At 46.4% G+C, this 21,924-nt stretch overlaps 2 protein-coding genes across 3 annotated transcripts in view; one reads left to right on the top strand and one right to left on the bottom strand.

Annotated features, from left to right (window-relative positions):
• Positions 1–604: 604 nt before the first annotated feature.
• On the top strand, positions 605–7,081 carry LOC135810949 (sialidase-like). The gene is made up of 6 exons (XM_065324327.1): positions 605–832; positions 2,707–3,065; positions 4,728–5,054; positions 5,515–5,851; positions 6,278–6,389; positions 6,863–7,081. Exons 2-6 carry the CDS (start codon positions 2,877–2,879, stop codon positions 7,014–7,016), a joined length of 1,119 nt encoding a protein of 372 aa, XP_065180399.1. The 5' UTR covers positions 605–832; positions 2,707–2,876; the 3' UTR covers positions 7,017–7,081.
• Positions 7,082–17,339: 10,258 nt separating this feature from the next.
• The window catches only part of LOC135810351 (zinc finger CCCH domain-containing protein 11A-like), a 126,406-nt gene continuing 121,821 nt past the window's right edge, over positions 17,340–21,924 (bottom strand). For both annotated transcript variants that reach the window (XM_065323842.1, XM_065323840.1), the window contains 5 exons: positions 21,186–21,544; positions 19,814–20,134; positions 18,996–19,332; positions 18,443–18,554; positions 17,340–17,969 (listed from right to left, as the gene is read on the bottom strand). In XM_065323842.1, coding sequence (XP_065179914.1) covers positions 17,816–17,969; positions 18,443–18,554; positions 18,996–19,332; positions 19,814–20,134; positions 21,186–21,544 — 1,283 coding nt within the window. In that variant the 3' untranslated portion in view covers positions 17,340–17,815. The remainder of the gene's footprint in view (positions 17,970–18,442; positions 18,555–18,995; positions 19,333–19,813; positions 20,135–21,185; positions 21,545–21,924) is intronic.

Below are 21,924 nucleotides of genomic sequence, written 5' to 3'. Positions count from 1 at the left end.
GTGGAACACACCCAGGAGAATGCCTCGCACACATTCAGCTACCTCGACTTGTCTATCTCAGTGGCGAGTAGTGTTGTGCAATGGGGGTTGTTCGGGTGGTAGCTAACCACGGCGAACTGAATAATAAGGAGAGAAACAAAGAGAGAACTCATGCAGCGAAAAAATCGTAGTTGGAGAGTCTGAAGTGAGGTACCCTGTTATGAATAATAAAAATAACGTTTGAGGTAGGTTTGAGGTCGCAAGTACCCACGCAAACACACACATCCAGTCAAATGAGGCACTTGTAGTTCTTTCGTCCTTTTTACTTTTTATATATTATCGTTGGCTGTCCATCTGAGTGTAGACCTAATAATTACATGTCCTTCGATTTTAAAGTGATACGCCGGTGACCTCTTCTACACGTAACAACTAGGATGACCCAAAGGCAGACCGCCTATCGTGGGGTCCTTCACATTGAAGCCCAAGTCTAGTGTCATCGTGGAGTGCCCTATACCACACGCTGACGAATCAGCAGGCAATCACCAGCCGCAATGCGACGTCACGTAGCGTAGGTACATGTATAAAAACCCTAGGTTTGCTACAGTCTCCAGCCAGTTCTGCACGATAAGTTTCTGTCACCGGTTGGTTTTCTAGCATCTTCCTTCAAACACCTTGCTTCCCACCAGAGATTGATTATTTGCGTGCCTGAGTGAGTCGCCGTCTCCCAACAGATATCAGAATCAGGTTCTCTCTGTGTGGATCCTTCTAGCGCCTTGCTAAGTATCGTCCTTGCAGAAGAGTTGGGATTATACGATTCTCGGTCTGAAGTCGGACGGGACTTGTGAATTTTCCTGTAAGTATCTGTTTGTTTATCTTCCTTCTTTCAAGGTGTTTGTCCTATATCTTTATCTTTTGCCATTGTCCTCTTTCTCCCTCTCTGTCTTCCGCTCTGTGTTTCTCTCTGTTCCCCTCATCCTTTCACTCTTCTATTTTATTTTAATTTTTAATTTTATTTAATAATTTAGCCAGCGCAAGCGAAAAGGGACGTTATCCCGCGGCACTTGATTTTGAGAAAATCGCACTTGAAGTAAATCAGCTGATTTCCGGCTGTCACGTTCGGAGGACTTGCAAGTGTGCGTTTTTCGGTGATACGTGATTTCTTTGGAGCTAATTCACTCTGTGGATAGCAGAGCCAGCATCCCACAGCTCCTGTAGAAGAAAACTCTGTCTTAATCGACCCACGTACCACGCATTGGCGATCAAATATCGATCGATCGACCGCGCGACCTCCGCTGCACGCGCAGCATGCCCGAGCGTAAAAGACAAAGGAGCTTCCTTTCAGCGCAGCTGCCTTGCTCCCTTCGCTTTTCCCTGAGTCCTTGGGCTGGCGTGACTACTCACCATGAGCGACCGTAAACGTTTCACCGTCAACGAAGTGCCCATAACTTTGCTATCCGTGGATGGATTTCCAATTGTTTTTTTCCATGTGATTTGTACATCTTCTGGCTACTAGAATCTGTTGATAACTCAAAAAATGCCCAAAGTTCGGGATAATGTCCCTTTTCGCTTGTTCTGGCATTATATTTATACACTTCCTCTCTCACTGCTGTATTATTCCCTATCTGAGTTTCTCTCTCACTGAGCCTCTCTCTCTCTCTCTCTCTCTCTCTCTCTCTCTCTCTCTCTTTCTCTTTATCTCTCTCTACTTCCCGCTCTGCTTTTCTCTGACTCATTCAATTTCTCTCTCTCTGTCTCTCACTCTAGCTCTCACTCTCTCTCTCTCTCTCACTCTCTCTCTCTCTCTCTCTTACCCCTCTTTCTTTCTTTCTTTCTGTCTTTCCTTCTCTGTCTCTGTCTTTCTATCTCTCTCTCTCTGTCTCTCTCTCGCTCTCTCTTTCTCTCTCTCGCTCTCTCGCTCTCTCCCTCTCTCCCCCTCTCACTCTCTCTCTCTCTCTCTCTCTCTCTCTCTCTCTCTCTCTCTCTCTCTCTCTTTCTCTCTCTCCCCGCTCTCTCTCTCTCCCCCTCTCTCTCTCTCTCTCTCTCTCTCTCTCTCTCTCTCTCTCTCTCTCTCTCTCTCTCTCTCTCTCTCGCTCTCTCTCTCTCTCTCTCTCTCTCTCTCTCTCTCTCTCTCTCTCTCTCTCTCTCTCTCTCTCTCTCTCTCTCTCTCTCTCTCTCTCTCTCTCTCTCTGTTTGTGTCTGTGTGTGTGTCTGTCTCTCTCTCTCTATCTATCTCTCTCTCTTTCTCTCTCTCTCTCTTTCTCTCTCTCTATCTCTCTCTCTCTCACTCAATCACTCCTTTCTTCCCGGTTGCCGTGCTTGTGACTTTTTTCCCCTGCTGCCGTGCTCATATTAGTTATCTAACTACAGCTGTATCTTCTTCTTGGTTCTGTTTGCCCGCTTATTATTATATATTTTTCTTTTCTCTTATTATCAGTGGGACCATTGTCATTAGGTTTAGGCCTGTTTTGGAACTCCACTTTAAATAAAGCCAAACAAGAACAACATGAAGCAAGAAGGCCCATTTAACCTGAAATATTAGGAAAATCAAACAAACATGTTAAACGTCCTTGGTACGGAAAGGGCTGCGGGAGTTGCGTATCACCGGTTACTTGCGTTCTCTTGCTCATGGTGAGCGCAATGTTGCTGGATGCGGCTTATATACTGCTTGCCATGCATCAAGACAATCCATCACTGATGCTAACCCTTACTGTCCTATCTACTCTTCAGGTGGACCAACGCAGGTGCTTCCACCTGATTTCAACTTGCTGATACCCATACATGGTGACAGCAGTGCACAGCGCAGCCCTACCATCCGAACTATTGGCAATTCTCAAGAAAGACTGCGACAAGCCGGAACACAAGGGGTTGCCACCGACTCAACTGCAGCTGACTCTAGAATGGATGTGAGAAGAGCAACTCGAGCAACGAGCCGATACCATTGGGTTCATGCTCGCGATCATCTAAATCAACAGCGCAGACCTGAAACTGCAAGGTGTGGTCCAGGTCCTTTGTTACCCATGAAAAGGACAGCATCTGTTCAGCAAGAAGACCAAACAAAGCCGTTAGCCAAACGACGCAGGCCTGAGGTACTGTATCCGTGTATATCCAGTGGTATATCAATGAATGAGTTGTGTGTGCGGGTATGTGTATGTGTATGTGTGTGTGTGTGTCCCATATGGTGCAGTGGTTTGTGCAGCGATTTCCAATCGATAGGTTGCGGGTTCGATTCCCGACGAATATGGTCACACACGTCTTTCTTCTCTTTCTCAGACTCTTCCTGGCTTTTCTTTCATTCTCCTGGGTGGTCACCAACAGCCAGTGCATGCCGGAGTATGTGGTGTGATGTGTGTGCGGGGAAATAAATGAAAAAGACCAAAAATAGGGATTCACTGGCCAGAAAAAATCACTTCAAATAGCTGTATGGTGTAGACAAGGCTGAATAGTGACGGTCAATTCTTCAGCCTTGCAAGCTGTTGAATGGTGCAATCCCAGCACAGGTTGCTATGGCTTCTGCCGTAGCATTGTTATCATCGCCTCCGGCGATGGGCGTCAAATGTCAAATGTGCGTGTGTGTGTATGTGTGTGTGTATGTGTGTATGTGTGTATGTGTGTGTATGTGTGTGTCCCATATGGTGCAGTGGTATGTGCAGCGATTTCCAATCGATAGGTTGCGGGTTCGATTCCCGACGATTATGGTCACACACGTCTTTCTTCTCTTTCTCAGACTCTTCCTGACTTTTCTTTCATTCTCCTGGGTGGTTACCAACAGCCAGTGTATGCCGAAGTATGTGGTGTGGTGTGTGTGTAGAAAAAGAAAAAAAAGAAAAAAAGAAAAAATGGAAAAATGAAAAATAGGGATTCGCTGGCCAGAAAAAGTCACTTCAAACAGCTGTGTGGTGGATACCAGGCTAAAAATAGTGGCGGTCAATTCATCAGCCTTGCAAGCTGTTGAATGGTGTAATCCCAGCACAAGTTGCTATGTCTAAAACATAGCTGTTCGCTATCATCGCTCCCGCGATGGGCATGTCTGAGGTCTGAGGTGTGTGTGTATGTGTGTATGTGTATGTGCGTGTGTGTATGTGTGTATGTGTATGTGCGTGTGTGTGGGTGTGTATGCGTGTGTGTGTATGTGTGTGTGTATGTGTGTATGTGTGTATGTGTGTATGTGTGTATGTGTGTATGTGTGTATGTGTGTATGTGTTTATGTACATGTATGTGTGTAGGACAGGGTGTAACTGTGTGTGATGTGTGTCTGTCTGGTTGTCTGTAACTGTCAGCGCATGCATGCACCAATATGCTTGCTTCTTTAAAGTTTTAGTGGCATTGCCTTCATTTATGAAAAGGAAATTTTTCATTTTCGCAGACATGAATCTAGAGTACAACTTTCTAATCCTTTCTTTCTGAAGGACACATGCAAGGATATGTATGTCCTGGTGCTGTCCTGGTGCTGAAAGTTGACAGGTTCATATGCTTTCCATTTTGTTGACGACTTTGGCGGTGTCTTTTGAGGATCCCCAACGTTTCACCAGTTATCCTTTAGTTTCAGAACTTCAACCACACTGGCGGTTACTTTGCAATATTTTATTTTGCGTTCTTGAGTTCCTAAGTAAACGTGCGTGCATCTCTTCATCTCTGTGTGTGGCTGATTTCGGGGCTTATTGAACCTTAAAATGACATCAAGTGTTTTTTCTTCTTTCCGGTGGTACGTGGCTCTGTGCCTGTCCTGTTTATGTTGCTTTTCATTGCAGGTGGAAGTTAAAGCGGAAACATTCAAATTTCAGTCGCTGAATAAAATTGGTCATACAATTTGTTTCACCAAGAAGCCTCTGTCAATGCCGTCTTCATTTGCTCAGAGGCGGACATCATCATCTGCTCAAAGGCAGACATCATCATCTGCTCAAAGGCAGACACTACCATCGTGCCCTCTTCAGTCCAGTGGGCTGTCCGTCAAGGAGCTAAGAGCCAAACGCTTTTCCAAGCAACAGCAGCTCCAGCAGCAGCGTCAGCAGGACACAGAACAAGAACAGAGAAGAGAACCCTGGGCTAAGGTGCACGCCAGCAGCAAGCCACAAAAGGTACTACTTGCTAACATGTATAATTAGTAACTGTTGCAGTACCACCGAAGCTACTGACCACACCAGTGCACAGCACCACAAGACCAAACTTTGCACCAAACTTGAAAGTGAAGCTTGCATGTGCACCACTATTCATTTTGTGCATGGCTTGCTTTCTTCATTTTGTTGTTATCGAGCTGTTCCGCAAAGGTGCCATCCGTTCTTTGCGCCAGTTATGTGTCAAATAAAGCTAACAACTTCATTCATTGCTTTAAGGTGCGTCGTCATAATATCCTGCGGATGGTTTACGTGTTGCACTGTCTTAATTCATCAGCCAATGGAAGGCCTCTCAGCTGTTTTAGCTGCCTCTTATTCACTCTCTCTCACTTTCGCCTTCTCTCCCTCTCTCTCTCTTTCTCTCTCTCTCTCTCTCTCTCTCTCTCTCGCTCTCTCTGTTGCCATTCTTCTGACTGCTCCATAGCCTGTTGATGTTCCAGCGACCCCACCAGCGTCCACCGCTGCTGGTCTTCACATCAAGTCTTTAGATGAAATCCTTGCTGAGAAACGCAAGCATCGCGAGACCATTAGTGACAGCACTGTTTCTGCAGCAGGCACCTGTCAAAGGAGACCGGCCGATAGTCAGACTTCCACTATTCAAAGGAGACCGGCCGATTCAACCAGCAAGGAATCCCCATCAGTAATTGTCATTTCAGCAAGCAAGAGTGTATGTAGTTCAGTACTGAGTACTGCACCTACCAAGAGTTCCACTCCAGCTGCACCACCTGCTAAGATAACAAGACTCAGCAATCATTCGTCTGGTAAGTTGCATTGCTGATGCAGGTATTAGAAATGTGCGTGAAGACGTTACTTTCGATCTGTTGTCCTTTCCTGTGCCTTTTCTTAAGCAATACCTTTCTCTGGTTGTTTATTTGTGTGGCCCGGATCGGTATTTACTGTATGGTCTTTGGGATATGTGCTACACCTCTCGTTACATGTGGTGAGTTCTGCTTCCTTCTCGTGTGGAAAGACCATTTGCTTCAACACGGCTGTAGTCTGCTACAATACAGTTTAAGGGCTTTGCAAATAGTTAACGCTATTCCTGACGTAGGGGTTTCTAGTAGGTCATCTTGCGTGTATGATATGTATGTTCCAGCATTCTATGGCTAATGGGATGCTATAATCTGGCTTGATCCGATGTAAATATATTAATAAAAGGCGCTTGCTTCTTCATCTGTACTGTTCAGCTAAGGAGGAAAGCCCAGCCACTAAGAAGGTGTCCCAAAGTGAAGGAAGTGAAGTTACTTCCACTGCTGATACTACTACTATGAAGTCCGATGCCAAGTCTGAATTTGATTGGTAAGTGCTTGTTACGGGCTAATTCTCATCACACTGTGCCTTACATGCCATGCGTTAATGTGTCCGAGTTTTCACACTGCACATTTCTGGATTCATGGCGCGAATCGAATTTGCATGGATGCAGCGGATTGATTTTTCCGTATTTTATAGGCAACTGTATGGTAGGTCTGAACTACTCATCTCCGACCGCTTTAGAAGCTGCATCTGCACTTTGATCCTCCAGGGTGATTGAGTTCCTATGGGTGTGAAAATTTCAGTCTACCCGAGTCCCATGCTAGACGTAATTTTTCTTTTAATATTCCGTCATTTTTGGATTTTAATTATAAACATGAGTGGTGCAGTTATTACTACTGCAGTTACAACATTGTAGTTTGAGTAGATCACATCCAAGACATTCCCATAGCAGTACCTGAATGTCCCTTCGTATTGTCTTACCGGCTGTAGATAACTTCTTATTCTTTTGACTGTTCTAGGCTCGATGACATCGACCTGCTTGATGACGATGCATTTGAGAAAGCGATGAGAGAATTTGTTGGTGACGTAATCTACGTCCACTTGAATAAGCCAGACCTTGACAAAACAGTCAACAGCGACGATCTACTCCTGGAAGCGGAGCTGATGATTTAGACTAAGAGAACTGTTGTGTATTTCCACATTACGCAGTGTGCTCACCATTTGCCATGCCTACACCATGCCTACCCGGTTTTTTCCCTCTCTACTGCGTCCGTCGGCGCGAGGGTTTTTTCCCGGCTGGCTCGGTCCAGGAAAATTAACCTGACGGCCCCAAGTGGTTTTGCGTCATGCCCTATTTCAGCTATCCGCTGGCACACGTATTTGGGCATCTTCGCCTAATGCTTGATTATTATTACTAATAATGCTTTGAGCGCTGCTTGATATATCAGCATATAATGCTAATTTGAATGCTCGCTTTTCACTTTCTCGCTGGCTGTGTTGTGCAGAATCATGTGCCAACCTTTACTACATGTACATTGCATTGTCATTTCATTCAGTACAATGCAGACATATATTATTATTATGGTCATATTTTCGACAACGCTGCTCAAACTTGATATGAATCAACTCACCTACTCCGAAGCCACATTCTGCCAGTCTGCAGTAGGTTCTGGCACAGCCCAGAAGTTTATGTTGCTTTGAAGGATGCTAAGAAAGCGTGCTTTCCCGGCTCCTAGACAGCAGAATACTTGTACCAAATTGGAATGCGTATAACTCAGACAAAGAACTGAGGGTAGAGAGCAATCAGTAATGCTAGATCAACATAAGAGAGTCATGCTTACCAATATTATCCTCGATAGCTACTTTCTTAACGAGATTCGTGGGCTGCATGCGTAGGTCTAATGAGTGCGGAATGCAGTAAAACCTGTCAAGGCGACCACCTGTTCTAGAAGACCACTGCAACCAGGACAAATGGGTGCTATTTCCAGTCAATTGACCCTGGACAAGGCGACCACCTGGTGACAGAGACCACATTTTCAAGTTCCCTTATGCGGTTGTGTTCGACAGGTTTCACTGCTACGCATCGGCGGCTAATGGTATGGTATGGTATGGTATTGATTTATTTGAATTCGGTATCTCAACAGTACATTGTACAACTTGGGAAGATCGGAATGACATAGATACATAAACATAAAAGTGGAGTAGGTGCTACAGCTGATCATTTTATCGCAGATTGTGGGACTAAACTAATACCAGTATGCAAGTAATGCTACCATTATCAGTAGAATTATATGCTGGTTTTAGTAAACTAGCAGTGCCGAGCATAAAAGTGGCCTAATTGCAGCCAACTGGCATTATGGGTGCTTTTGATGCCGACTACTGAACTAACAGACTAGCCAAAACTGGTCACAGGTGCAGTCCGCAGCCCTCTGAGGCGTGGTGTCTCCAGCAACATATGAATCATGGTCTCCATCTGTTCCCCTCTATCTAGCTATATCCAGCACTCCCACAATCTACATGCTTGAAGTACATGTATGTACCTGTAGGTCAACATGGTTCAACATGGTTCAACATGGTTCAACATGGTTCAACATGGTTCAACATGGTTCAACATGGTTCAACATGGTTCAACATGGTTCAACATGGTTCAACATGGTTCAACATGGTTCAACATGGTTCAACATGGTTCAACATGGTTCAACATGGTTCAACATGGTTCAACATGGTTCAACATGGTTCAACATGGTTCAACATGGTCCAACATGGTTCAACATGGTTCAACATGGTTCAACATGGTTCAACATGGTTCAACATGGTTCAACATGGTTCAACATGGTTCAACATGGTTCAACATGGTTCAACATGGTTCAACATGGTTCAACATGGTATGCTTATCCAATACTAGGCGAAAATCTGGCAACAATGATGACTGTGATTGTGTTGTTGCGCTGGTCAAAATGCTACAGAGTACAGTATTCTTGCAAGCTAGTCAGCTACCACTGCAGTAGCTACTACAGTGTATTACATTACCTTCTAGGTTTGACTCCCACTGTAAAACGGTTAACATCACCGTATGTATGTATGTATGTATAACTCATAATCACAAGGTGATCGTAGAGGCATTAATCAGCTAGAGAATTGTGAATGATGTCTCTGAATCCAACTTTATCGTGTGCTGCATGAGAGAGAGCATGCAAGGGAAGACCCGTCCAACTTTTAATGTTAGAAATCCATGATGTTGCGGGCCTTCCTCTAAGTCGAGATCCAGGAGTTGATCCTTGCAGGAAGGGCTTGGAGAAAACGTCATGTCTCGTACAAATGGCTATTTTCACAAAAAAAAGTGATATTAGTCACCTTACTAGATCTTCCTTCCACTTTAGTTCTCGTCACGTGATTTAGCTGGAGCGGCTAGCCCTTTCCCAAAGGTGCTCTTTTAATTCGCACTTAGTGCTTTTCGCGTCCCTCAAAATATCCTGAAAAAGTGCTCTTTTTTCAGTGAAAACATGCAAAAAATGCTCTTTTTTCAGTGAAAACAGGCAAAAAGTGCTCGTTTTTCAGTGAAGCATAGCCATGATACATGTCCAGATCTGAACCCAAGTTGAGAAATGAATACGCACTCTTCCATTTATGGGTCCACGAAAGGCAAAACAGGAAGTTAGTTCAAAAAAACCCACTTTTTACAGCATTGTGTACAAGCTTCACCAACTAACACTTGTTGCCCTCCAGAAAAGCGGCGTGCCAAGGCCCATCGAGCACTCGGAAACTGTGATCGCATGCATGAGCTAACAGATTTTAGCACTTTTTCAGCTAAAAAAGCACAAAAAGGGCGATAATCACCGAAAAAACGCAATTAGGGCGAAAGAAACGGGCTTTTCCAAAAAGGGCAAAAAAGGGCGAACAAAGGGCGAGCACCTTTGGGAAAGGGCTAGGAGCGGCCAGGTATGGATGATGACGGAGGTAGTTGGGATGGCGGCAAGTCATATGAAATGGGCCAAAATGGCTGAAAATGTGGCAGAGTCGGAACAGTGGGATGAAATTGAACCAGAAAAATTTCTAAAAATCGAAAGGAGCGGGAATATCGCGCTGAAGATCATTTGAGCGGATCTGAAAGTCAACGCAAACTAGGACAAGAGTGAGTCAAGGATAATCTACGAAGGTGGTGCGTATCAGCCCTGCCGCTAGATTTACGGAGTCCCCTCAAGAGTTTCTGACCATCTCTACTGGAAAGTTGTTTTGTGAAGCCTGAGTTTATCACCTTGTAATGATGCCAACGTGATGCCAAAAAGGCAAAACGCCTTTTGAAATGCTTCGGAGCGACATTGCCGCAGTAACGAGCAAAAGGTGAAAGCTAAGATCCATTAATCGGCTTGATCAGTGTCATAGAAGCAGTAAAGGGATACTGAACATAAAGACGGAAGAAGCCTCACCAAGCCGCTTACAAGTTTGCAATATCTGATGTTTCCAATAGTGTTGATCATCTGGCAGGCATAGTGGGATGGTCTAAGACCATGATTGAGAAACAGAGGGTACCAGGTTCAAGTCCTGCTTGGAAGCGGAATGAATTTTTCGAGCCGTGCTGCGAGTCACAGTTAATTGGGAACTCGTGGCCTGGCACGAGGGTAACATGGATGCAGCTGATGGGATTTCGGTCTTTGACCCCTTGGTGGTGGGACTGATCTACTCACCTCCCACCGTTTAGGCGCTGCTTCTGCGCCTTTAATCCTAGAGGGTGGTGGCGTTCCCAAGGCGGATGCGGAAAACTCGGCTTCCAGCCGAGTCTCACGCGAACCGTGAAATTTATTATTAAATTTATTATCTGGCATGGCGGAAAGATCAAGATGACCTTAATTGCCAGAAAGCTGTGAAGACTGCGCTCACCATCCCACCCCCATCTGCAGCTCCTGGATGAGTATTCTTCTCCTCGAGTCGGCAATGTAATACCAGCAGCAATGTCGCATTGGAAGGTCACATCGAAGTTAAGCTAATGCTACAGTACAGGGAAACTGAGTAGGGACCTGCGAGCTTACAACTGCGGTCCATACTGCACAGCGAGAGGCAGAACATAATGTGGGTATCTTGATTTTGTTTACCCCAACATATGTGCATTCACAGTTATTCAAGAGATATTGAAACCCCGAACGAAATGCATACAAGTACGTATATACAGTATTTGCCAGACTGTCATATGCTGGAGAGAAAGAGAGAGAGAGAGAGAGAGAGAGAGAGAGAGAGAGAGAGAGAGAGAGAGAGCGAGAGAGAGTGTGTGTGTGAGAGAGAGAGAGAGAGAGAAAGGGAGAGAGAAAGAGAAAGAGAGAGAGAGATTGGCCACAACTGTACGTTGTAGTGTAGTATTTTGCTAGTAACGATCTTCCTAATGGTTAATGTTTGTCACGAATTGAGATGAGGTCAAAAGACACGAGTCACACGACCTCAACGCACTAGTACCACACAAGTACTGAAGAAGAGAGCCCGAGCGGTCATGCTTACAGCAACATCATTCGTTCGTAAACGTACTTTGCAACAACATTATTTTGGTAGATTTTCGACAATTCTCAAAGGAATCTTATCAACTACCACGCCACACCTCTACGCTCTCCGGCCGACCTCAACACGTTGCCACAGCACACCATCAACAAAACGGCATTTCAGTTGGTACTCTGCTCCTTCAGACAGACAGCAGCTGTTTCGATCATCAGGCCTTAATCTTCGCGCCTAAGATGCGCCATTATGTTTCCCCCCTTTTTGCGCCTAATATGTGCCATTATGTTTTTGCTACAAAAGGGTGAAGTTCACTATCTGTTAATAATAATAATAATATTAATTATAATAACAGCTCGCATGTACCCCATGGGTGAGATCACCCATGGGGCTAAAGCATCTGTCGGCAAAAGAGTTAGAGAAAACGAGAAACACATGACATACACACCTTCTTCATTCTGTTATTGCAGGGAAAAACTACCTCGATTCCACCATGAGCCTAGGCATGAGGAATATAATAATTATTAATTAAGTACGGAATGTTATTTACCAAAAGGATATTCAAGTAAGCGCAGATATATTTTTGTTTAGCATGATAAGTTAGTGCATTGATTCACAATGCCGAGCCAAGCTTCCCTGTCTTGTTAGCCATTCTACATTATCAACCTTCACTGACGAGATCCCGATGATCGAAACAGCTGCTGTCTATCTGAAGGAGCAGAGTAACAACTGAATTGTCGTTTTGCTGATGGTGTGCTGTGGCAACGTGTTGAGGTCGGCCGGAGAGCGCAGCGGTGTCACTGTGGTGTGGTGGTTGATAAGAATCTGGACAAGGCCGAATGCTGCTGCTTACCCCTCTATTCTCAAAGGAACCCTCCGAAATCGGCGACAAGCTTAAACTAATATAGCCCTTTCACACGACGGGAGAATGCCAAGGATTCTCGGCTGTGGGACAGGATCACCATGGTGATCATCGATTTATTTGATATCTGAGTCGTAGACCCGGGCCGTAGCCCGCGAGATCGTAGCTAGGGACCGGCGGATTCTGCTCGAAAAGGTGGCAGATTCTGCTCGAAAAGCAGTGAAATTGGCAGAACCATACAAACCTTATGGTGGGCAATTCCTCGAGTTCTGCTTTGGGAAGGCCTCTTTTACGGGCAAAGCAAAGCACAATCATCACCATGTATCAGTGCAGTGAGTAGTTAAACCCGACACGAATGAAAAAATGTGAAATGGAATAAAAACAATATTTGTAAAAAAATAAATTAATTAAAATTAAAATTCAATATCGAACACGAATAAAATAAAATAAAATATGTAAAAAATAAACAATATCGAACACGGAATTAATTCCGGAACTATCTACTCAACCAATTCATAATGCAATACCCGCACACTGTGTCAGTGATGGAACTCCGCTACCCGATCAACATGCAGAGACCACTCAATCACATGCTTAGAAGCCGCTCTTCACAATGGCCAACTCCCTCATCGCATTAACTGGACGATGGTAGGCCGAACGTGCACCGCGAATGCACATTATGGCTGCCCTGAGCAAAGCGAAGGACAAGCGACACCGCACATAGGCCATTAGCTGGGCATACGGTCGATCGGCAGTTGCCAGCAATGCACACAACCGCTTAATGAATGCAGTACACTCCGGAGCACAACAACCCGCCGTGGTAAAGACTAGAGGGGTAAATGAACCACGGTCGACATTGTTGATACGCTCGGCATACTCACTCTTCTTGCGGCGCTCATGTTGCTTCAGAAGATCACTGACGGGCTTGCTCTTGTATTATGCTGCATCCCGGTGGAAGACCCGGACATCGAAGAACGCATTCTGAGCCCGGGTCCAGAACCCACGAGCTCGGACATTAGCTCGGGCGTCGTTCGCGGTGTTTGTTGATGCCGATAAAATAACCTCGCCTGTGATCGGAGCAAGTACAGGCTCGACTGCCACATCTGAGCATACCTCCGTCAGAAGATCCTCCACGATATCTCTTACTTCATTGTGGCGAATTGTCGGGAAACCTCCGCGGGGGCAAATCATCGCATGCGTGGCGTCGAACGGCTCCCCACACACACAGCTCGCTGGTGTGTCCAAGAGAGACCAACCATAGCGGAGAGCTAGAGCGTCGCGGACGTCTCCCTTGGATAGACCATGGTCTGCCAGAGGCAAAACCCCGAGCCAACTCGACACGCCTTTCGTGGATAAACTCTCCAGCCGACGAGCCAGGGCAGGGGACGCACTGCTCTTGATCGTGACGAAATCATTCTGCTCCCTCTGACGACGGTCATGCGCTAGCCGTGTCTTCTCGCTTAGGGCTGCCTGGCGAACATCCTCCGTGGAGTTATGGGTGTATTGATCATTCTGGTGTACAATCTCCTCCACCTGAAGGGCCGTTACAGATCTCGACGCACGGAGCTCTGCCGTACCCATTTGCTGAAAACACGGCAGGGCCATCCCCCCCAGTCGACAGGGCAGGCGGAGAAGGTTCAATTCTTCTGGTAGGAAGGAATCACGGCCCGCTAGAGCAGGTAGAAGCTCCTCCGTGATCACCTTGTCAAGGTCGGTAAGGCATTGTGCAGGGAAAGGTACTGTACGCAATAGGTAGGTCCACCTACCACGTAAACCATGAGATATTGCAGCATAGGCAGCATGTGGCTCCGTTTTTGCAATCTCTGTAAGCTTCTTCAGCTCTTCCTTCCACTTCGCCACCCGTTGCTGCACACTTTCAGCGACCGCCTCTTCCGATCCAATCTCGGAGCCGAGATAACGCAAGTTCCCCGTGACAATCCGGATCCCTGTCTCGGCAAACACTTGGCGTGCTTCCTGCTCCAGCTCTGGCTTGAAAAGGAGCCGGGTCTTTTCGGAGTTCGTGAAGTATCCGTATCGCCGTCCAATTGCCTGCAGCTTGTCCCACCACAACCGGATCTGTCTCAGCCTACCTGCTCCGCTGGAATCATCCGCATACCAGCTCTGCCGGACTGTTGTGTGCTGCTCCTGGAGACGAGTGATGATCGGTATGGTGGCAACTGCGTAAAAGGCCATGGAGAGGGGGTCGCCCTGAGTGGTTCCCTCACTCGACTTGACTTCCCCTCCACCTGCAACAAATAAACGTGCAGCCGTTTGATAGGAGTTCATGATGACGCTGGAGAGGGCAGGACATAGCCGCTGGACATTGTGTAGCGCCGCTTCTCTGTTCAAGCTGTTAAATGCATTGCGAGCATCCACCAACAGCACTCCATCTGTCTCCTCCTCATTGTAAATCTGCTGCACCGCATGCACGGCCGCCTCTATCCCAGCTGGTTGGCCCGCACACTTCTGGATAAATCCGCAGGCTTTCTCAATATCCGGGGCTGCGACACGAAGTACCGCCTTAGCAACAATGCGCCTCAGCACCTCGCCAACCCCGATTGGGCGGACCCCAGGCTTCTTGTCCAGTGCAATAAGCCGACCAGCAAGAAATGGAATGAGGCCCTCCGATGGTATGACACGGGTCGCAAGCAAGCGGGCGCAATCGGCCATTGCTTTGCAAAGGCGTGTTGAGGCTCCTTTGAACGCTAAACACATGCGGCGCCAGGCAGCAGCATCCAGGCCGGAAGGGCCAGCGGAGCCTTCTGTGTGCTCGGCGATAGACTTGAGGAGATCCGGGGTCAATGGGTCAAATCGAATGCCGTCCACCTCGGGGGGCTGTCCACTCAACAAGACTTCCGGGCTGGCAGCCAGCCTCTCTGGATGCTTCTCCTGAAGAAGGTCCCTGACAGAGTGACCATGTCGTCTATTTTGAGCACTCCACTGTCATCATTCCTGCTATCCAATGAGCGCAGTGCATCGTGTACTCTTCCCTTCCTCATGTGTTCAGCAAACATGCGGGCTCTGTCACTCTCTCCTTGCCTCTCGCCACCCGGCCTAGAGCGAAACAAGGTGTCCTGCAGGCAACGGCCCTCCGCAAGCAGTGCATCCAAATCAACGCCCCGCCACAAAGCCATCCGCCTCTGAAGATGGTCAGCGTTAGCGTTAGCTTTGCTCTTACTGTGAGTCACCTGCAACATCAACGATGGCAAGACCGACAGATTATACATAGCACTCGCATTGCTGCCTGCCGAGTCAACGAAACTGCGAAGTTTTGCGGCAATGAGGTTGACAAAATCCTTTCCAACGGACCCTGTTGGAATCTTGAAAATCTCTTCCTCCAATGTACAACCTCGTCAAACGCAGAACTGATTGCTGGGCTGGGCGGATCTAGCCGAGGTGCAGGTCCCGACGGGCCCGACTGGCTAGAACGGTTGGAGGAAACTCTCTCCGGAGGTGGATCGGGCACAGAGTTAGCCTGACTCCCCAGCAAATCAACTGAAGGTGCCGTAGCCACTAGCGGTGGCATGTCCTGGCTTGGTGTTGACGCTGGCGAAGACGCTGGTGCTGACGAAGATGAAATTTCATGTACTCCATAGCGCTGTGTTTGAGGCTCAGAATTTTCACTGCTGGTGTACACTCTCCTCAGCCATGCAGGGGGCTGATTGTGCCAGTCAGCACCTCGGTCATGGTCGCTAGTCACACCATGACCATGTCTGGCAGGCTGAAGCGCTGAGCTATCACCACCCAGACTATCAGGTCGGCTGTTAATAATAGCGCCGACATTAGCGCTGCCACTCAGACCATAGCTCTGGCTGTAGGAAGCGCCAGCTCCGAAACCAGGAGGGGCAGCGACACCTCTTGTCCTGTTTCGACACGTTGATGGAACATTGCGACTTCATACAGATGGTGATGATGATGATGATAATGATGATGATAATGATGGGCATTTTGTGCATTGGTACCGGGAAGTAAAAATGGATTTAGTTTATCAACCAGCATCGGCAGCAGAGCATTGTGCATGCCATCCACCATGTACTGAGGACTAGGCAATCCAATGTTTTCGCCTAATCGGATTTTCGATCGATTAAGAAAATGTCCAAATTCGGCCATATTATGAGCCCCAAAGTTAGAATTCGACTGACTAGCTTGCAACAATAATGTAGCATTTTGACCGGCGCAAAAACACAATCACAGTCATCATTGCCAGTTACGAGATTTTCGCCTATTGGATAAGCATGCCATGTTGACCTACAGGTACATACATGTACATGTGTGTAGATTGTAGGAGTGCTGGATATAGCTAGATAGAGGGGAATATATGTGGACCATGATTCAGATGACGCTGGAGACACCACGCCTCCGACGGTTGTGGATTGCACCTGCGACCAGTTTTCGCTAATCTGTTAGTTCAGTTGTTGGCATCAAAAGCACCCATAATGCCAGTTTGCTGCAATTATTCCGCTTTAATGCTGGGCAGTGCTAGTTTACTAATACAAGTATATAATTCTACTTATAATGGTAGCATTAGCCTTCGATGCCTAGCAGTGAAACCTGTCTAACACGACCAAATAAGGGAACTTTAAAATGTGGTATCTGTCACCAGGTGGTCGCCTTATCCAGGGTCAATTGACTGGAAATAGCACCCATTGGTCCTGGTTGCAGTGGTCTTCTAGAACAGGTGGCCGCCTTCCGAGTAGCCGGCTTGCTAGGATTTGCACAGTGAAACCTGTCTATCACGACCGGTCAAGGGACCTTCAATATGTGGTCTCTGTCACCAGGTGGTCGCCTTATCCAGGGTAAAATAACTGGAAATATCACCCCTGGGTTCTTGTTGCAGTGGTCTTCTAGAACAGGTGGTCGCCTTGACAGGTTTTACTGTATTCCGTTCTCATTAGGCCTACGCATGCAGCCCACGAGTCAATAGCGATCGAGGGTAATATTGGTAAGCATGACTGTATCTTATTGATCTAGCATTACTGATTACTCTCTCCTCTCAGTTCTTTGTCTGAGCTATACTCATTCCAATTTGGTATTCTGCTGTCTAGGAGCTGGGAACTCAACGTTCCTTAGCATCCTTCAAAGCAACGTCAACTTCCGGGCTGTCTCAGAACCCATTGCAGCCTGGCAGAATGTGGCTTCGGAGTAGGTGAGTTGATTCATATCAAGTTTGAGCAGCGTTGTCGAAAATATGACCATAATTATATGGGCGCATTGTACTGAATGAAATGACAATGCAATATACATGTAGTGAAGGTTGGCACATGATTCTGCGCAACACAGCCTGCGAGAAAGTGAAAAGCGAGCATTCAAATTAGCATTATGCTGATATAACATTATGCTGATATAACGAGCAGCGCTCAAAGCATTATGAGTAATATAATCAAGCATTAGCCGAAGATGCCCAAATACGTGTGCCAGCGGATAGCTGAAATAGGGCATGATGCAAAACCACTTGGGGCCGTCAGGTTAATTTTCCTGGACCGAGCCAGCCGGGAAAAAACCCTCGCGCCGACGGACGCAGTAGAGAGGGAAAAAACCGGGTGTATATCCCCAAAGGCGATTGGGCATGATGTAGGCATGGCAAATCAGGAGCACACTGTGCACTCTGACAATACACAAAATTTCTCTTAGTCTAAATCATCAGCTCCGCTTCCAGGAGTAGATCTTCGCTGTTGACTGTTTCGTCAAGATCTGGCTTATTCAAGTCGACGTAGGTTACGTCACCAACAAATTCCTTCATCGCTTTCTCAAATGCATCGTCATCCAGCAGGTTGATGTCATCGAGCCTAGAACAGTCAAAAGAATAAGAAGTTATCTACAGCCGGTAAGACAATACGAAGGGACATTCAGATACTGCTATGGGAATGTCTTGGATGTGATATACTCTAACTACCATGTTGTGACTGCAGTAGTAATAACTGAACCACTCATGTTTATAATTAAATCCCAAAAATGACGGAATATTAAAAGAAAAATTACGTCTAGCATGGTACTCAGGTAGACTGAAATGTTCACAACCATAGGAACCGAATCACCCTCAAGGATCAAGGTGCAGATGCAGCTTCTAAAGCGGTCGGAGATGAGTAAGTCAGACCCACCATACAGTTGCCTATAAAATACGGAAAATTCAATCCGCTGAATCCATGCAAATTCAATTCGCGCCATGAATCCAAAAATGTGCAGTGTGAAAACTCGGACACATTAACGCATGGCATGTAAGGCACAGTGTGATGAGAATTAGCCCGTAACAAGCACTTACCAATCAAATTCAGACTTGGCATCGGACTTCATAGTAGTAGTATCAGCAGTGGAAGGAACTTCACTTCCTTCACTTTGGGACACCTTCTTAGTGGCTGGGCTTTCCTTCTTAGCTGAATAGTGCAGATGAAGAAGCAAGCATTTATAATTATTTAATAATTATATTTACAATGGATCAAGCCAGATTATAGCATCCCATTAGCCATAGAATGCTGGAACATACATATCATACACGCAAGATCACCTACTACCAACCCCTCCGTCAGGAATAGCGTTAACTATTTGCAAAGCCCTTAAACTGTATTGTAGCACACTGCAGCCGTGTTGAAGCAAATGGTCTTGCCACACGAGAATGAAGCAGGACTCACTATCCGAATGTAACGAGAGGTGTAGCACATATCCCAAAGACCATACAGTAAATACCAAGCCAGGCCACACAAATAAACAACCAGAGAAAGGTATCGCTTAAGAAAAGCACAGGAAAGAACAACAGATCGAAATTAACGTCTTCACGCACATTTCTAATACCAGCATGCATTAGCAATACAACTTACCAGAAGAATGACTGCTGAGTCTTGTTATCTTAGCAGGTGTTACCGCTCGAGTGGAACTCTTGGTAGGTGCAGTACTCAGTACTGAACTACATACACTCTTGCCTGCTGAACTGACAACTACTGATGTGGATTCCTTGCTGGTTGAATCGGCCGGTCTCCTTTGAATAGTGGAAGACTGACTATCGGCCGGTCTCCTTTGACAGGTGCCTGCTGCAGATATAGTGCTGTCACTAGTGGTCTCATGGTGCTTGCGTTTCTCAGCACGGATTTCATCTAAAGACTTGATGTGAAGACCAGCAGCGGTGGACGCTGGTGGGGTCGCTGGAACATCACCAGGCTATGGAGCAGTCAGAAGAATGACAACAGAGAGAGCGAGAGAGAGAGAGAGAAGGAGATAGTGAGAGAGCGAGAGAAAGAGAGAGAGAAATAGGGACAGAGAGAGAGAGAGAAAGAGAGAGAGATAGAGACAGAGAGAAAAAGACAGCTAAAACAGCTGAGAGGCCTGGCATTGGCTGATGAATTAAAAAGACAGTGCAACACGTAAACCATAATCCGCAGGACATTATGACGACGCACCTTAAAGCAATGAATGAAGTTGTGAGCTTTATTTGACACATAACTGGCGCAAAGAACTAATGGCACCTTTCCGGAAAAAAAATGAAGAAAGCAAGCCATGCACAAAATTATTAGTGGTGCACATGCAAGCTTCACTTTGAAGTTTGGTGCAAAGTTTGGTCTTGTAGTGTTGTGCACTGGTGTGGTCAGTAGCATTGGTGGTACTGCAATAGTTACTAATTATACATGTTAGCAAGTAGTACCTTTTGGGTTGCTTTTACAGGCAGTGGCTTGGTGTTGGCATGCACCTTAGCCCAGGGTTCTCTTCTCTGTTCTTGTTCTGTGTCCTGCTGACGCTGCTGCTGGAGCTGCTGTTGCTTGGAAAGGCCTTTGGCTCTTAGCTCCTTGACGGACAGCCCACTGGACTGAAGAGGGCACGATGGTAGTGTCTGCCTTTGAGCAGATGATGATGTCTGCCTCTGAGCAAATGAAGATGGCATTGACAGAAGCTTCTTGTTGAAACAATTTGTATGACCAATTTTATTCAGCGACTGAACTTTGAATGTTTCCGCCTTAACTTCCACCTGCAATGAAAAGCAACATAAACAGGACAGGCACAGAGCCACGTACCACCGGCAAGAAGAAAAAGAACACCTGACGACATTTAAAGGTTCAATAAGCACCCAAATCAGCCACACACAGAGAGGAAGAGATGCATACACGTTTACACAGGAACTCAAGAACGCAAAATTAATTTTGCAAAGTAACCGCCAGTGAGGTTGAAGTTCTGCAACTAAAAGATAAAGGGTGAAACGACCGGGATCCTCAAAGGACACCGCCAAAGTCGTCAACAAAAAGGATGGCATATGACTCTGTTAACTTTCAGCACCAGGACATACATATCCTTGCATGTGTCCGTCAGAAAGAAAGGATTAGCAAGTTGTGCTCTAGATTTATGTCTGCAAAAATGAAATATTTCCTTTTCATAAATGAAGGCAATGCCACTATAAGAAGCAAGCATATTGGTGCATGCATGCGGTGACAGTTACAGGCAGCCAGACAGACACAGACAGACCGACACACATCACACACAGTTACACCCAGTCACACACATATACACACACACACACATACACACACACACACACACACACACACACAACTTTGACCTTAGACGCCCATCGACGAAGGGGATGATAGCAATGCTACGGCAGAAGCCACAGCAACTTGTGCTGGGATTGCACCATTCAACAGCTTGCAAGGCTGAAGAATTGCCCGTCACTATTCAGCCTGGCCGACACCATACAGCTATTTGAAGTGATTTTTTCGGGCCAGTGAATCCCTATTTTTGGTCTTTTTCATGTTTTTCCCGCACACACATCACACCACACCCTCCGGCATGCACTGTCTGTTGGTAACCACCCAGGAGAATGAAAGAAAAGTCAGGAAGAGTCTGAGAAAGAGAAGAAAGACGCGTGTGACCATATTCGTCGGGAATCGAACCCCCAACCTATCGATTGGAAATCGCTGCACATACCACTGCACCATATGGGACACACACACACATACACATACACATACACGCACACACAACTCATTCATTGATATACCAATGAATTTTCACGGTTGTAGTACCTCAGGCCAGCGTCGTTTGGCTAATGGCTTCGTTTGGTCTTTTTGCTGAACAAATGCTGCCCTTTTCGTTTGTAACAAACGAATTGGACCATGCCTTGCAGGTCCAAATCTATGCTGTTGATTTGGATGATCGCGAGCATGAACCAAATGGTATCGGCTTTTGGCTCGAGTTGCTCTTCTCATATCCATTCTGGAGTCAGCGGCAGTTGAGTCGGTGGCAACCCCTTGTGTTGGGGCGTGTCGCAGTCTTTCTTGAGAATTGCCAATAGTCCGGATGGTAGGGCTGCGCTGTGCACTGCTGTCACCAGGTATGGTTATCAGCAACTTGAAATCAGGTGGAAGCACCTGCGCTGGTCCAGCTGCAGAGTAGATAGGACAGTAAGGGTTAGCATCAATGATGGATTGTCTTGATGCATGGCAAGCAGTATAGATACGCCGCATCCAGCAACATTGCGTTCACCATGAGCAAGAGTACGCAAGTAACCGGTAAAACGCAACACGCGCAGCCCTTTCCGTACCAAGGACGTATAACCGGTTTGTTTGATTTTCCTAATATTTCAGGTGAAATGGGCCTTGCTTTCACCGTGAGCAAGAGTACGCAAGTAACCGGTAAAACGGACCTCCCGCAGCCCTTTCCGTACCAAGGACATATAACATGTTTTTTTGATTTTCCTAATATTTCAGGTGGAATGGGCCTTCTTGCTTCATACAACTAACAGCAGTGTAGCAGCCATTTTGC

Source organism: Sycon ciliatum, chromosome 2 (assembly GCF_964019385.1).
Source record: "Sycon ciliatum chromosome 2, ocSycCili1.1, whole genome shotgun sequence".
In the NCBI taxonomy this organism is placed as follows: domain Eukaryota; kingdom Metazoa; phylum Porifera; class Calcarea; order Leucosolenida; family Sycettidae; genus Sycon; species Sycon ciliatum.
Note: the sequence above shows the minus strand (reverse complement) of the source record. Positions and strands in the feature narration are given on the sequence as shown.